Raw genomic sequence first — 17128 nt, forward strand, 5'->3', positions numbered from 1 at the left:
ACGGCACTCTATATCTAACAAATAGTTTGTAGATTTTCTATAACTAATGTGAAAAACAGAAGTCAACCAAGCAATATATTATAGTTAGATCGTGTTCTCAGATTTCAACAATATTGACTTGAAAGTAATCAAATTAATAATCATCAATACTTTACTGAGTTTCTTTATTCTTTACCATATTTACGAATATATAATGGATAACTCAGCAAGCTGCTTGTAAATATATAACAAATGAATTACATTTCAAATATGTATGTTTTAATTATGACAAAGAGCAATTTAGTAAAAAAAGTTGGTAAACTTTGCTAACTGTTCCATGTAAATTATCACTAAATTCGTGTTACGACTACCTTTTTACAAGAATCTTTCTTAAAAGATTTTGTAAATTGTGAAGGCAATTTCATAAATATTCACATTTATATTCATATTAATTTTATCATATTTCATTATGATTTTTCAATTTTTGCTTTCATTTTGGTATAATTAGCTAAAAGCAATATTATGTTTTTCAATTAGTGTATAAAAAACTTCATTTCATACTTTGACATTATTACAATATATATATATATAGCAATTAATATTTCATTCGCTTTTAAGATAGCCGTACACAGTTCATTACAAATATAAAAAATGAAAACAAAGTAATACCTATCATAGAAACTTATACAATACTCGATTTATCAAAAAATCTAATAATTCAAATATAAGAAAAATATTTTTTGAATTACTCATTAGTTCATAGCAATCGATTCATAAAAAATATTTGTTTTATTTTGATGATTCTAAAGCAACAAATAGATATTTTCAAGTTAATGTAAGAGATGCAATATCATAAGTAGTTTAAATGTTTGTAAATTTATGTATACACATATTATATTTGTATTGCGTTTCTTTCTTAAACTTATTTCCTCTTTAACATTATTTCATTCGATTCGCTTTTTACTTCATTCAATATTTATTTTACATAATTTTCGTAAACTTTCCAGTATCTGATTTTATGTATTATTCAACTTGGAAAATCCCTTGCACTTGCTGCATAAGATTCTACACTGTTACATTTTCCTAAATGCATTGCTGTAGATATAAAATATCTTCGACTTTTGTAATATTCATATTTTAGTAGTGATCATTTTTTAATTTTTTAGTACTAAAAAATAAAATGCATGTGTATCTACTGATATACAAAAAACAAAAGTCAATGCAAGGCGATACATTATTGCGATAATAATATGCATTAGTAAATATTTATTTCAATGATGAGCTTAAACGTTAACAACGTTTTACATTCATAAATACAAAATAAATCTTACTTCAAAAAAATCGAAGATAACAAATTATCATTTCATGAAAACTTCAACGCTACAATATTTAATTCATAAATAACAAATTGATAAAATATTCAATTGATTGATTTAGAATTTTATCAAATTAAGAGAATTGTGATGCAATTATTAATTTTTTCAAATCTAGGCCTATTCACAATAGTGATAATGTCTAACTAAATCCAATTATTTTCTATTTATCTCAACAGTCGCTTCGATTTTACAATTTAATTTGTTTTGTATGTTAATCCAAAACACAAGAAAGGCATCAGTTCAACTTTACATTATCCATTCATATATGTAGTAATATTGTTGTTTTTTTCCTTTTTTAAATAGGAAAACGACTTGGCGATGCAATTACCTACTGATACTTGAAATTTTGCACGATTTCGTGCATTTTCAAAGACTGACATAGGCTGTATAGATGATTGATACAATATTTATAAAATATTTTGCAGAAACAAATATAAAAATCATTCAACAAGTAATAGCTTGTTTTCCACTGAATAGTGACATAATTTTTTTAAAATATCATGAACACATGATCGTTTATAATAATTCCATAATTTTGAGACTTTAGAAGCTGCCAGTACTCACGAGAGAAGCAGTATGAAATATTATGCATAAATAATAAATTTATACAATGTATATATAATACAGCCATTATGTTACAATACGTGCAAATAAAAGCTAGATGTGCATTAGAATTACAGATCTTGGATATTAATATTAATTTAACAATACATATTGCTATTACATACAAAGAAAGAAATGAATGGAAGGATGCAATATGTAAACAACTAATCAAATAATAACTATTAATTCTACCTAAAGAAAAATTTGAAGGGTACAAGCGTGCAGTGAAATTCGTGAATTTTTAATTAGCTTTTTTCTTCTAAACTGATTAAGGAATTATTTTGTTCTGCCTATGAACAAAGTGGTTTATTCATGAGTTAACTTCGAGTTATCATCGCCTGTAAAAATGATGTTTTTTGTTAATATATTGAGTTATTATAATAAGACTGAAGTTAGGTACCCTTTAATTTTTTAATTATTTTATCAAAAATTGTTATTGAACTTATGCAAGTGATAATAGTCAAGTAAATGAATAAATATTTTTTTTAAGAAAAAAATTAATTAAATATATTCTATTCTACACAAGTTTGCAAAATTAAAAGGCATGCTATTCTAAAAATAAATAAAATTGGTAAATGCTTAAAAGTCAATCAGCAAATGGTTAAAAAAATGTATCTAAGAACAAACTAAGTAAATGTATTAGTAAAATTTTCAAAATTGTGGCTTTGCAACATCACCTTGAATATTCTAGTTTGTCTTCAGAAAAGATTATTTGCAATCACATTCGTTATTATAAATTCAAGTTAACATAAAATAATTTAATTTAATAGTTCTCTAGAATTTTCTTTGTGATCCGCAAAAGAGAGAGAATGCAAAAACATTTATAAATTTTTTTTGATAGTTGAATAACATAAATTTTGTAAACATAAGAAATTTGTTTGCAAAATTGTTTTATAGAAAATGAAATTAAAAGTTGTAAATTAAAGAAATAAAGCACTACCTCATGCGATCAAAACCTATGATACGAGGTAAAGCCATAAAAAGGAAAAGGAAGTCTTGTTGCAACTGCAGAAGATTGGGATGTAGATTGTTGTGGATGAATATTACTGGAAAATGCAGTAGCAGCCCCAGGTCTCTGAAGCAAAGGTGAGCTTGGCTGTTGGGTTGCTGGAGGTACATGCAGTGGAGATAGTGGAGGCGGCGGGGCTCTTGGTTGATGATGCACATGCAGTAACTGAGGGCGTGGTGCAAATGGCAAAGGTGAAGGTCTATGATGACATGGTGAGGAATGGGTACTTGATCGTGCCCCTTGTGGTATACCTAGACTGTTAGCTGTAGCTTGAGGTGGTTTTGAATGCGAAGGTGTATGAGTTTGGCTTTGTGAAGGATGTGATTGTGGCAGTGGAAGATTTAGGCTCGTTTGGATATTAGATGGCATAGGCATATGATTGCCAGGAGTGAGGTAGTGCAGATTTAAAGAAGCCCGCTGGGGCTAGTAAAGTCTCATACCTTCTTGGAAGTTGACTATCAAATTTGGGTCAACAAAGCTATTGTTTATACAATTTACTTCTGGTTTATTAACTTCAGGCTTAGGTCTGTCATAAGTGACTTCTTGTGTAGCCCACTCTGGATTTTGACTGCATGGAGCTGTTGGTTCTTGAACCATGTTGACAGCAGGCCTCTTTCCTCTATGCAAAAATGGGCAATGAGGTTTTTGGCATCCTGTTGCAAATTTCTCCCAATAGCAAGGGATGGACTTTCGATTTTTCTACAGTAAACAGGAAAAATGTATATTAATATTTTTTCTATTACTAGACATTCAACAAAATAATTTAAAAAAAATCTATAAAATGAATAATCTGTTTGAATAAATATCATATATTAGGATTATTGTAATATTTACAAAAATGATCATTTTATGAAAAAAAGTTAATTCTCATTATATATAAATGTTTCCTAAACAACAAGACCTCTTAATTAAATCAAATGTTATGCAATGAACATACCTTGATCTCCATATGTCTCAAACTACACCGCATATCATGGCAGTTACCCTGTTGCCAAGAATGGCATACAACTTCTTTTCCTAATGCACTTGGCTCGTGTCTGAAGGCACAGGATTCTCCCTAGCGACAAAAGAATTATTTTTAGTTTTAAAAAGCAATTGATTCTAAATCCATTCTGATTAAACTTTTCATGAGAATAAATTTAATATAAATTTTCCAAGATACTCAAAATTTGAGTGGAAATGAATCTTTAAAAACACTCCTCAACACATCAAAGACGATTAAAAAAACTTTTTGGTTTACGAAAGTTCTAAAACTGAATATTAAATTATCTGAATTTAAAGCTCATGCGCTAGGTAATAATCAACATTTATCACCTACAATAACATATGCCCATATATGATGACTGTTACTCTAACCTTAAAGTATTAAAGGTGGTGATAAATGAGTGTAACAGAGAAAAGTTTTACTACTGCAGAAATCTTAAAAATACAATAGAAAATCAGAAATTTTGTAAAAGAAACTAACAGAGTTATAAATATGGCAAACGAAAGTTCAAACTTACCCTTGTGCATTTGGAGTAAAAATAAAAGTAGCAATCTGTCATTTTGGTATTCATTTTGATGTCTATTTCCAAGAATTTGAAAAACGATGAATGATCGTGTTCCTTACTGAAAAAAAGAGTTAACAAGTTAATTAAGGGCTAATTTTTATCGATAAATTGAACGTGTGGATAAAAGTAAAAGAATTAAAAATAAAGCACGAGAAATTTACCACTTCATTGTACGAAACATGATTTCTTAAGATTTATTTCGAAAAGGGATTCGAAAGGTGATTAATAGATTTTTATATATTATAACAAAATATATAGATTGGGATGTCGTTAAAGGCCAAAAAGTCGGAGCAATACTAACTGAATTCGCAGGACTAAGATTGATATCGGCTAGCTTGGAGCAGGCAGTCGTAGCAATCAGCAGCCCCCGATTCGCGTTTTTGTTTACACGATGAAGGGCAAAATTTGTTGTTATACAAGCGGAGATCGCGTTATTCGCGAGGTTCGCGGCCAATTGTATTAGTGCAGAATCAAAATATCGCAAATCTCCTATATCCTATCAGCGCGTATATACATACAGAAAATCCACTCTCAGCTCCACACACGTGCGAGTATTATAGGTAAAATTGTGTACGTACGTTTGAGAAGCGCTGGAAATTGGAATTCGAGCTTGTGTTGCGTGCGTACGTGTGTGTAGCACGACTACTGCTGAGTTTAATGTTCAGCAAGTAAGTGAACGAGTGTCAAGCTCAACCAGCAGCTTAGCCCACGTTGGTCGATCGTACAGTTGTGAGTGTGCTGTACGGGCACTGTATATAGGTATATATGAATATACCTATTTAGATTCTGGAGCAGACGGAGTGAGAGACGCTCTCCGCTCGTACACAACGCGCTAAGAGAAAGATTTGGACTGCCTCGAGTTCTCTCCAAGCTTGAGTAAAATTTCTCGATATCGCACTGCGCTGCGTGCGTGAAGCAAGAAAACAGCAGCAGCAGCAGCAGCAGCAGCAGCAGTGGCAATCGCGGCTTCAAAAGTATATAATAATAACAAGTGTAGCACGGATAGAGATGCTCTACTCGTAGCTCAGAAGTGAAATTACGGAGCACTGTCACTATTACAATAGGACTGCCGTGCTGCGCGCTGCGCTTTCTCGTGGCACGGTGCAGTTTACGTCAAGCGATGCGCCGCGCTACCATCGCGCATGACTTGCCTTTGTGTAAACTTATCGCGCGGCTCGTATTACACATGCGGTACTTTAACTCTTCCGCTGATAAATAAAATGATATAACGCGCCTACCGCGTGTTCGTGCGTTTTGTAAATAATGCACTCGAAGGGGGATGCGTTAATGACACGTGCATACGAAATTTATTTTCAAAAACTCATTTTTCAAAGAAAGCTAAGTGACAGGGTGATCGATTACGATTAGAAACTGATCGAGATTGGAAAATTATGTAATTAAAATGAATTAGGCGCGATAACTGATCTAAAAACCTTCATTAGAGGAGCCAAAACGATGAATATGCATATGTCGAGTTGACGTTTTAAGCCGTTTAATTCATGCAGAGCATTCACGGAGCGATAGATATAATTAGAAAGCTTAAAACATAAATTCATTTCTTGAAGAAGTATCCAATCCATCGAAAAAATTAGGTATATCGTTGTCTGTGTTTCATCAGTCCTATTCCAAATTCGATGTACACGCCCACACACGTCTTACGATGCACCGTAAAAACGCTCAAGGTTTTTCAAAAAGCAATCGTTATCGCGTGTTCTTCGACTTGTACTCGGAGTCTCTCTGCATCTATATTCCCACGATATTCGAATTGAAAATTTTCCGTAAAGAAACACAGTAATACTGTAACACAATTGACAGATAGATACATTTATCTCTCTGTCCCTGCGAGCAGTTTATCGTTGCGTCGATGGATATGTTCATGCATGAATCGTGAGCGATAACAGCTCTGTTGGTAGATCTTTATTTCAATATTTGAAGAGAAGTTCACATTTTACAGTTGGACTGCAATCTATATTTCATTTGTTCTTTCTTTTTTTGTTTCTACAAAAATTCCTGCCACATTCAAAATGCGCCCGTTTTCGCTGATAAAGCTATACAGAACAACGGTATTGCATAAAAAAACATGATATGCGTAAAACACAAAATGCATAAAAAAAAACTCTACAAATACGCGTCGCACAAAACAAATCTAAACTCTAAATTATGCCAAAATTTACAATTGTAAGGTTGTTACAAAGACGCCCGTATTTATTGAGGAATTCGCTCTTGCAAGAGCTTTTCCAGCTTGCGAACGTCGACGGCGAATTTGCGGATGCCCTCGCTGAGCTTGTCGGTGGCCATCTGGTCCTCGTTCATGTGCCATCTGAAGTTGGCCTCGTCCATCTGTAGCTTCTCAATGTTCATGGATTTGGCCGCTTGGGGATCGAGTACTCTGGGGCAGGGCTCGTTACTGAGGTCCAATTCTTCGAGCAATTTTGGACTAATCGTCAAGTAATCGCATCCAGCCAGAGCCTTGATTTCGCCTGAAACGTAGATTCATTTGCTCGTGAAGGTGTATGGATGGAACGATCGACGAGAGAACTCGATTTTGCAACTGAACTTACCGGTATTTCTGAACGAGGCACCCATCACGACGGTCTTGTAACCGAACTTCTTGTAGTAGTTGTAGATGTTGGTGACAGAAATGACTCCTGGGTCGTTTTTGCCCTCGAAGCTCTTCTGTTTGCCATTAGCCACGTGCCAGTCGAGAATTCGACCGACGAAGGGCGAGATGAGCGTGACGCCGGCTTCGGCGCAGGCGATCGCTTGAGACATCGAGAACAGCAGAGTCAGGTTGCAGTGGATTCCGTACTCCTCTTCCAACACCCTGTATTAAATCCAAATTTTAGTAATGTCAATAAATTCTCGATCGATTCGCTTGTTATTCGTTTGAGATGATTCGAACTTACTTGGCAGCTTGGATGCCTTCCCAGGTCGAAGCCAACTTGACGAGGACTCGTTCCTTGCTGATGCCGTTTTCCTCGTACAGGTTGATGATTTTCACGGCCTTGATGATGCTGGCCTCCTTGTCGAAGGAGAGACGAGCGTCGATTTCGGTGGACACGCGTCCTGGCACAATCTTCAAGATCTCCATACCGAAAAATACGTTCGTATAATCCATGGCAGCTTCGATTTGTTCTTCTCTGGTTCTGTGACGATAAAATCGGGCAAACATTTTAACAACGAGGCCATTATTTCCAATAGAACAATTTATAAAACAAATTAGGGGACTTACTTTCCAGATTTGATGCCCATTTCCACGGCTTTGTCGATCAAATCGGAGTATTTCTTCAGGCTAGCAGCAGCCAAAATGAGAGAAGGGTTTGTTGTGGCATCGGTGGGCCTGAACTGCTGCATGGCTGTAATGCAAACAGTGTTGTTTTCAATCGATTACTTTTAAGAGCACGTGAAACCGATTTTTTTTCATATTTTTAGATGACCTTATAAACTTGCATTAATTTAAAAAAAAAACAGCTTTTAAATGTATATTAATTTGAATTGCATTACTATGTAACTAAAAAAATCCATTGAGATTTCCTTATTATTTCGAACTGACAATAGTACCGGTACAGCAGAATTACGAAAGTTCAAGTATAGAAACGATGTAATACTTGTGTCATGACCTCTCCAGCAAAGCGTGTATTATCGAAGATAGTTCATAAATCTTATCGTAATGCTTCATAATGTTATATCCTCGAGCAAAAACAAATTGCGTGAGTATTTGGACGAAAAAAAAAACGCTTGTACGTCACGAGATACGCATAAGCCTATACAGTAGGTTCCGTTCGTGCTAATAATGTCCCAATGAAAAAATGAAATGCTAGATGACTTTCACTCGAGATTCTCGAGTGGCTGAAATTTTTAGAAAGTCTTATATGGCATTCAAATTGACTCCAAGGCAATGTGTGACCTGATCGTTGAAACGAATTTTTTTCCGAAAAAGAAGGAGGCCGCAAAGAGAAGTTGATTTACCACTGCAGGGCAGGCGCGTTTGCCGCTTATTTTACACTAGTTCAATAAACTCTCTTACATAATAACAATTTTTTTAATCATACTCGACGCATGTGACATATGTACTGGCTCGTATACTAGTTGGAAAATCAGCTTTATTTTTAATGACAACAATCGCTAATGGCAATTATGTTCGAGCTGATTTTCTACAAAGGCCTTGGAGCAAGAAAAAAAAAATACGCTAACGTTTACACGCGATTGCGGTTTTGTCAAAAATTTTCCAACTCATTACAAATTCTAATTGGAGTCTGTAAAATATCAAGTTTAACAGCTTCTGGAAAGAGTACAAAACTGTAAGATTTCAGTTTTGTCTTTATCAAATTTGAATCAATTCACGAACGAACTGGAAAATTTATTTAAAAAACGTACGATATTTTGCGCGTCATGCACTTACACGCATACGTGCAACGATCATGCGTCGAGTAACGAGTCTTTTCCTCTTCGCATAAACATACACACGTACAAATTCGACATCAATCCCCTGTTGCTTGCTCCACGTTTTTCTCACAATATGAAGGTATAGTTATGCAAGTGGTATATATTATGTACCTTCAAAGTCACCGGTATCGGCAACGACCGTAGTCATGGTCTTCAACTCCTTCAAAGTGTTTTGCACTTTCGGTTTCTTGCAAATTGGCTCGCTCATTTTGGAAGTTGGTTTTTCTATTTCAACTAAAAAACACTCTTGTATAATTTCAAACACTGCACAAGACTGCTAGACTCGTACTGGAGTCTACGCTTGAAAGACATATAACCGTATCTTGGACAAGTGTGCGAGCGAGAAAAAATTTTAGTGGGGGAAGTCTCGCGTGGATACACGATGACGCCGATGATAGTGCCGGATCTTTTTTCTCGTAATATTTTTTAACGTTACGCTTACTTGTGATGATTTTAAAATCAAAGTTCGGAGCATTTCCAGTTTATCGAGTGTCGGTAAAATTTAAAATAAAACAACATCTTTATCGATAAAAACATTTATTTTATAATATGCTCTTATTATCAGTAGTTTTTATGCACCTTTAATGTTATGTAAATGCATAATTGGTTGTTTTTATAGTATATTTACAATAATAAAGTCAATTGATTACTTTCATTAATCTTAGTATAAAATTTTTTTAAATATTAATATAATTTAAACCATTAAAATAAAATATAAACAGATGATGAACCTTCTATTCCACCCATACATACCAATTGCTCTTATAAATTAACTTATAAATGATAATTCTATTTTTTTAATTTTTTAAGTACAGATAAAAATTTTCACTAACACTTATTCAATCAAATCTGTAGAAAATTTTTCGTCACAAGAAATAAAATAATTAATTTAATAGTAATTATCTTTTTAGTTATGAGAAATTTGTTTATCTACATATTTTATAAATATATTTAGTTTGATTGATTTAATTATCTAATTGAATTACAGTGTTAAAAAATCTAACATTCTCTGATTTAAAATATAAAAATATATAGAAAATGTTATCTTTCATGAAAAATTAATACTGTAATGAGATTACTTCATAGATTCCTATATTTTTACAAAATATTTTTTTAACAACTTTTAATCTTTAGATTTGATTTGATGTTTTGAGCTAGGCTACATATCAAATCAATCTAAAGAACAACCAACCTCATACTCTTTCAGTAGATAAACGTTTACTGGGAGCAGCAGGTTGATGACTGTACATGAAGATTGAACAAATTACAAAAGCTGCTCCTAAAGCAAATTTGAAAGTTAATTGAAATTCAAATAAGTATATAGAAGCAACGCATGATATGACTATCGCGAGAGAAGTAGCAAATCCTTTCAAAATATTGTCTGCATGCTTAACAACCATAGCTACAATTAATCCTCCACATGCCTGTAGTATTACTAAGTAAGTGATAAATCCATCGTATCCAAAGAAAAATCCATGTTTTTGAATAACTGGGCCATCATTTAGATAGCAAGTTACAAATCCTATCGGTAGCGATAACAAACTTAGTTGAACATTCCTCATCCATATTGATATGTCTGAACCTTTAAGAATTTTTTCAAAATAAATGCCTGCAAATCCAGATAGGAAGCACGCAGTTAAAGCTGCAGAAAATCCTAATAGATGATTCTGTTCGATCCCAGATTCCACTGTTTTTGGGCTACTTTGAGCCAATTGCACTAATATCACTCCAAGTAGCAGCATAACTAATGCTCCCCATTGGATTTTTAAAAGAGATCTCTTCAGTATTGCAACAGCAAAAAATGCTGTAGTCAAAATTTTCAGTTGATAAGTTACCTAAAAGATTTTGAATGTTTACATGAAATATTCTTCTTCTTCACCCTGTATTAAATATTTAATAAATATCAATTAATATAATTTACCTGGTAAGTAGCAGCATCCAAATTGGATGCAGAAACATATAATAAGTTGTTTTGGATAACATATACCATAGATGGTACACATACTTTCAATGTATCTTTAGGATTTTTGATAATCGTGTTGTTAAGGGCATTTAGGAATTTATTGAAACTACCCTCTTGAAGAAAAACAACAACCAAACAAGTTATTAGTTTCACAACTTCTGCCATAAAAACAGCTGGAATGAAAATACAGTTTCTTAAATTGCATGTTTTTTTTATATTATAGCATCATAAAATGAAAAATATACCTGTGGAAGATAGGAACATATCACCAGACCGTGTACGAGCATATCGCATACTAAGCCCAACAAGGGCATTTTGTAATGTAAGTGTGACCAAGCTAACATATTTTAGCATTGGATATTCCACTGTTGAATAAAAGAAGTAAAAATTTAACAATAAATTACTTCATAATATTCAAATTTGATTTGTTTTAGAAATCAACTTACCTTTTTTAGACATGATTATAATAATCAGTTAAAACTGATGTTCAATCGAAAAAGTATAAACAGAAACTTTTGAAAGATCAATCTGGACACCACTAAAAACTTTTGATTTTAAGTTAAGTATCAATTTTTTTTCAAAATTTAATCTATAACTTGTTGGTTCTAAAAACTGAAGACTAATTTTTGCAAATCTAAAAATGAAAGACTATTTTTCATTTTTTTTTCTTTCAGGAACTATCGACGTGTCACCTTACACTGATGTGTCGCTATCAATACTACAGGCAACTTCCAATCTTGAATAATGCCTTGCAGCGTGGGCCATATAACTATAATTTGAGTCTTGTTTTAGATATCTCTTTATCAAAAATCGAAGGCGTACATTTGGAATTCTAACGAGTTAATTTAGAACTTGAGAGATCACGATGTTTTGTTTTGACCTTCCGTTTAACGAGGATAAGTCAAACGGAGGAGGCTCATCTTCTCATAATCTTCTCATAAATTATGCATAATTCCTTTTCGCCGTCATTCTTTTGTGCGGACATACGGCGCGGCTTTAATGCCGCAGCGTGCGTGCTGTAGAAATTTACGCGTCGTCGGCTTTTTTTTTAGAAAGCCTAATGTGTACACGAGAGCAGGCAATAGATTAACTATATTTTGATATAGCAAGTGGCAACCTAGAGACTGATTTAACTCTATCGACAAGATCTAGGGTCCCACTTTGGCAACTAATGTAGGGGAATTTTCTTTTGATCGTTGTTACCGGTAGATATGGAACTTCTCAATTCTGATGACATAAAGTATACAAGAGAAATTGAAAATTAATTTTCTCAACATCGGAGTGGGTGGTTCAACAAGAGTAAAATGAATTTTTCTGATGTTATTAAAAATTGTCTTGGGATGAAAATGAAAAATAGAAACCATTTTTTTTCATATCAATTATTCATTTTTCATACAAATTATAAACATGTTTTCAAATACTGTACATATACTGAATTCTATTACATTTTTAAACTCTAATTCAATGATATATATCATTTAATATATCTCCACTTACTCGTCAAAATCAACTACTTAATCCTTGTTTTGACCATTTCATGGCTTTTCAAATACAAGCTTTCCTGTATTGAAATCGTATCAACCAGAATTTTTTTCGAACAATTTACTCAGAAACGATCAATCATTTGATATGGCAATATCAGGATATGGATTAAGAACGAACATAACTGAAATTAAAACTTCAGATCAGTTTGTTGTTTTTAACGAGTATCGTTTCGCGTAAGTCAGCTCCTCTATGAAAATCACTCTGATACGAACATTATTCTTATGTTAAAGTTGCTCACATATCTTCCTTTAATTCTCATAGTAAAAAATAGTAAAGTTATTTATAATATATTTTTTTCTAAACGACAGGAAATGACAGTTGTAATTTCATTTTTTTATACATAATTTTCCGAAGTTTTTTTTTATGCAAATATGTACAAATTCAATCAACAAATTCGAAAGTGTTTTACAAATTGTTCAATATGTTACTTTCTATACAGTTTGAGCTGCTTTTACGTTCGAATAAATTGTCTCAGATGTTATTTAGCAGATTCATCAGTTCCTCAAATTTCAAGATTTTTCAATATCATCAATATTAAAGTGAGAGAGAGAATGCTATTTTCTATCTTCACAGAAGACATAGATAAATATATATTTCTTATTATCTTTCCTCATATATTTTATTTACTCATTTTAAAATTATTATCATCTAATGTTTATATTATTAGCGTCGGTGCTTGATTTATTGAATTCTTGGTTCGGTCGATCTTTTTTTTCTCATACTTTCATATGATATAAAAGCAAAAACCAGGTAAAATTATTACTTTCTTCAGACATTGAATTCACCAAAGTCGAGAATGATTCAATAATATAATTTCTTGATTTCAAATCAACGTAAATCGACTGTAAATCAAGAATATTTTGAAATTTCTATTTGATGTCGATAGAAACGGCCTTTTAAGTAACAATACAAGAGATCATTTATTACCGTCAAGGACAGTACTCACATGTGGAGAATGTGAATGTGTAGATGTTACATGCACTCTACTAATAAGATAATAGTTTACACTGATAACTATTTTTCATAAGTATTTGGAAAAAATTATTGAATCGTTCGTTATTGATTTTGATGTTGAAGATAATTAATCATTCTCCTTATTCAACACATCACGCACATTCAAATTTTACAAATTATAACAAAAATTGCAAAGCTGCCAAATTTATTGCTCGCTAAATAAATTAAATTTTTAATTATGAATAAAAATTTTAATTGCAATATGACCAATAATTATGAATATAAATCAGAATAATTTGTATCTCACCCTGAATTAAAAACAAAAAATTGACATACTTCTGACTAAAAGAAAGAGATCAAATACATTGCCACTTGTTTCGTAAACATAATTAAAGTAACAGTACAGTAAATAAATTATAACATAATCTTACAGTAACGTGTATTTTTCTTACTAATGTTAATGCTTGGTAGGCAAGTTTCATTGTGAAAAGCGTTGAGTTTGAGATGAAAAAGTTATATGCATGCGATAAGTTTTACTTGATAATTCATTGAGTCGACTTTTAAAAAGTAAAAAAGAATTAACATAAATGCTCAAGACGAGAACGAATGTCTATTATATTTTCATGTTTCTATTGTTCAAAAGTTGTTGATATTCGATCAAAAACTTGTTAATTTACCGTTTTTTATAACTTAGTATGATTGTTTGTAGTGCCTTAACAGTGCATTTTTAAATGTACCCAATTTTCTTTTATAATAATGGTGTAACTTTCATAATAAGTATTTCTCGTGTGGAAAAATTGGAAACCACATCAACTTGATAAAAAAATCTTTAAATGTAAGCTAGTTCAATGTTATAACAGAACCCATTAAAAAATCATAAGGCATTGCGTCCTCTACTCAAAAAAGGTATATCGTGACAAGTATTCTCGGTTTTTTTATTTTAAGTACGATACGTGAAATCTTGAGCAAGTTTATGTTTAAACGCATAAACAAACAGAAAATTTATTTGAAAAAGAAAACAAAGTGCAGCAAAATAGAATATAATCTGACGTTAACGTAATAAAAAGTAATAAAAACAAACTGCACGCTAAGTAAGAAATTCATTATCGACGTTTGTAATAACTAAAAAAAAATTAGCCTTAAAAAGTACAAAAGTGATTATAAGAAATACAAACATCCATCGATGCCTAAAATGTCAAAATTGTTATGTAAATAACAAAGTGCGTAAAGTCTTTCTTATACACAACGAGCAATGCATGAAAATTCACAAACATATTAAAAATGATACACACGTAGTCTTTAGTTTTTTATACTGAGATATAAAAATAAAGAGCTTTAACCTAACAATTGGATAAGGTGAAGATTGACAATTTTGCACTTTTAATTGTGACAAAATTATGGCCAATTTTCACCAAGAATTTTTTGTAAATTTTGATAGAAGCTCTTTTATTTTCATATTTCAGTATTTTTGATTTGTATAAAATATTATGTAATATTTAACAACATTTATTTAAAAAGTTATGAAAGAAGCAAAATTTACTTGGCAATCGAATATAACTGAAAATAGCATATTTTCTACGCATCTGCTCTGGTCTGTTTGTATCAACTTAAAAGATCACTCATAGCTTTATACAAGATCATTCATAACAATCTGAATAATAACCATAGAATTATCGTTTAACACAAATATGTACGATTTTTCATACATATGCGATGTGCGTGTTCGTGTAAGTAAATATAAGTGTTTATCCACCTGAGTATCTGGAGTCTAAAGTTTTCGTACCTCCGACATATTTTTTGCGAGTGTGTTTATCTGTGCCTATAATCATATACATAATATCAAAGTCATGTCCATGCTGAGCCACATCGATTGAATGTGAATGAAAATCGCTCTTATTTCCAGCCAGAAGGATAAAAATCACACGTTAACTGAGCTCACGCAATAATTATCACTGGCAAACGTAAAAATGTGTAATATATTCGCTATTATTGTCAAAGATCATTTAATTCTTGTGATTGTCACCTTTGCCTAACTAAAGCAACTTCATTTTTTTTAGATTTCATTTTATTCTTTGTTTTTAACGAAGCTTGTGTTTATGTGATTTTGATTACATTTTTCAAACGTAATATCACAATTTCGTAATCATGCTTATGATAATTAAATTTATCAAATAAAATGTACATCAACGACTTGTTTTTATATTGTTTTGTACGACAAAATAAGAAATAATGTAGACTTCAGTGGATCGGCTAGTTCAAATTGATTTTTTGTTACATTCTGAATGTTTGTATACAAGCGTATACAGTATAATATTTTTCACACCTTATTTGCTTTTATAAAGTTTGTCTATCACTCTAGTTATATCGCATTATATTAATTCTTTCAATTATTCGCAATAATGCACGCTCGAGTAATTTTTTCCTTTTAGCCGATATAGATATTTATATATTTATATTACACTCAAATAAATTTTTATACTATTTATATAGTTTATTTACTTAATTATTTATACGTAAAAGACGCTAGAAACGTATTTTGAAATTCAACATGCAGTGTGTAACGCATTGCAGTTATGAAAAGAAAAAGTCGTAACAAAAAATTCTGTAAATAGGAATTTACAATACGGTCGAAGAAATAGTTCTCGTTTCAACGGTTGTGAGTACATACGTGAGAATAATATAATAATATATTTTGTGTTAAAGTGTATATGTTCATATACGTGTGTGTATGTATATATCTATATGATTTAAATTTTTCTTTTGTTGTCGTAAGCGATAGGCACTGATGGGGGTGGATGGCTGCACGGCGAACTTGCTCTCTTTCGTCTCAATAATCGCAAGCTGCAGTGAATATAGTAGTAGGAGTCGTAACAACTGGCTAGTCCTTAACCAATCTGTATATGTGATGCTGAGCACCGTGCTCGGACGTCGACACTTCAAAAACGTATGCTGTGCAGAGGAGCGTTTCTTGTGTGTCTCTATTTGTGACTACCTGTTGGTGCGAAAAATTATTATTAGACACAGTTCGTTATTTGAGACGAATTTTGGATCGAAAATCGAAAAAAGGACGACAATTCTCACCTGAAGAATGGTGAAATTTTCGAGGACACTGTTCATCATGTACTTTTCCGGCAGGTGCTTGAGTTTGTGTATGAAGTTGATCATGTACTCGCACATGGGCGAGCGTGCGATGCGGTAGACGAACCTTCCATTCTCGAACCTTGCGTACTCGGTCTCAACTTTTTCTACGACCTGTTTGCCAAACGAGCAGACTTTCGTCGAACATGTTATCGTCATGTTTTCATTGCTTTCGTATCTGCAACAATTAAAGTTAATTTTAAAGAATGTCGTTTTAAGGAAAATCCGAGATTCGTAAATGGATCGAGAACTTACAGAGTTGTTACACCGTAAAATGAGCCCGGCTCGTCCATGCTGGTATTGAGATCGGCCCAGAATTTCACGAGATAGAAGGCTTCTTGAGGTCCTTTGTCGTAAAGCTCCTTAAGACCACCTTTTTTCTCGGGGAATTTGTCATATATTTGCCTGATGTCAATCGCCTCAAGCAGTGGATCAGAATACGACGGCGAACCGCCTATGTGCACGAACAGATGCTTTTGGTATTGCTAAAAAATCGAACAGAGAATCAGATTAAACGTCTAGGTCTCGTATTATAATTTATTCTTGTATCGTGTATTGTATACTC

General features: G+C 32.4%; 4 protein-coding genes across 10 annotated transcripts in view; all 4 read right to left on the bottom strand.

Moving 5' to 3' along the window:
• Nucleotides 1-1395: 1395 nt before the first annotated feature.
• On the bottom strand, nucleotides 1396-5558 carry LOC106650356 (zinc finger CCCH domain-containing protein 11A-like). 3 transcript variants are annotated; one of them, XM_014368304.2, is made up of 5 exons: nucleotides 5096-5558; nucleotides 4470-4575; nucleotides 3905-4024; nucleotides 3408-3666; nucleotides 1396-2296 (listed from the first exon to the last, which is right to left on the bottom strand). In XM_014368304.2, the coding sequence occupies exons 2-5, from the start codon at nucleotides 4521-4523 to the stop codon at nucleotides 2265-2267; spliced, it is 465 nt and encodes a 154-aa protein (XP_014223790.1). In that variant the 5' UTR covers nucleotides 4524-4575; nucleotides 5096-5558; the 3' UTR covers nucleotides 1396-2264. The 3 variants fall into 3 exon arrangements, with proteins under 3 accessions (XP_014223790.1, XP_014223791.1, XP_014223789.1); XM_014368305.2 differs by lacking the exon at nucleotides 5096-5558 and adding an exon at nucleotides 4819-4957; XM_014368303.2 differs by lacking the exon at nucleotides 5096-5558 and adding an exon at nucleotides 4679-4812.
• Nucleotides 5559-6419: 861 nt separating this feature from the next.
• On the bottom strand, nucleotides 6420-9296 carry LOC106650536 (probable transaldolase). Its single transcript, XM_014368595.2, has 5 exons — nucleotides 9075-9296; nucleotides 7750-7873; nucleotides 7424-7663; nucleotides 7079-7341; nucleotides 6420-6997 (listed from the first exon to the last, which is right to left on the bottom strand). The coding sequence occupies exons 1-5, from the start codon at nucleotides 9169-9171 to the stop codon at nucleotides 6723-6725; spliced, it is 999 nt and encodes a 332-aa protein (XP_014224081.1). The 5' UTR covers nucleotides 9172-9296; the 3' UTR covers nucleotides 6420-6722.
• A 227-nt stretch (nucleotides 9297-9523) lies between these two features.
• Nucleotides 9524-11995, bottom strand: LOC106650537 (UDP-galactose translocator). The gene is made up of 5 exons (XM_023462476.1): nucleotides 11624-11995; nucleotides 11373-11560; nucleotides 11172-11291; nucleotides 10885-11099; nucleotides 9524-10798 (listed from the first exon to the last, which is right to left on the bottom strand). Exons 2-5 carry the CDS (start codon nucleotides 11383-11385, stop codon nucleotides 10157-10159), a joined length of 990 nt encoding a protein of 329 aa, XP_023318244.1. The 5' UTR covers nucleotides 11386-11560; nucleotides 11624-11995; the 3' UTR covers nucleotides 9524-10156.
• A 3676-nt stretch (nucleotides 11996-15671) lies between these two features.
• The window catches only part of LOC106650535 (protein scalloped), a 121235-nt gene continuing 119778 nt past the window's right edge, over nucleotides 15672-17128 (bottom strand). For all 5 annotated transcript variants that reach the window (XM_014368590.2, XM_014368593.2, XM_014368588.2 and 2 more), the window contains 3 exons: nucleotides 16819-17048; nucleotides 16507-16741; nucleotides 15672-16417 (listed from right to left, as the gene is read on the bottom strand). In XM_014368590.2, coding sequence (XP_014224076.1) covers nucleotides 16304-16417; nucleotides 16507-16741; nucleotides 16819-17048 — 579 coding nt within the window. In that variant the 3' untranslated portion in view covers nucleotides 15672-16303. The remainder of the gene's footprint in view (nucleotides 16418-16506; nucleotides 16742-16818; nucleotides 17049-17128) is intronic.

The sequence above is a fragment of the Trichogramma pretiosum genome, unplaced genomic scaffold (genome assembly GCF_000599845.2).
Source record: "Trichogramma pretiosum strain Unisexual culture from Peru unplaced genomic scaffold, Tpre_2.0 scaffold3, whole genome shotgun sequence".
In the NCBI taxonomy this organism is placed as follows: domain Eukaryota; kingdom Metazoa; phylum Arthropoda; class Insecta; order Hymenoptera; family Trichogrammatidae; genus Trichogramma; species Trichogramma pretiosum.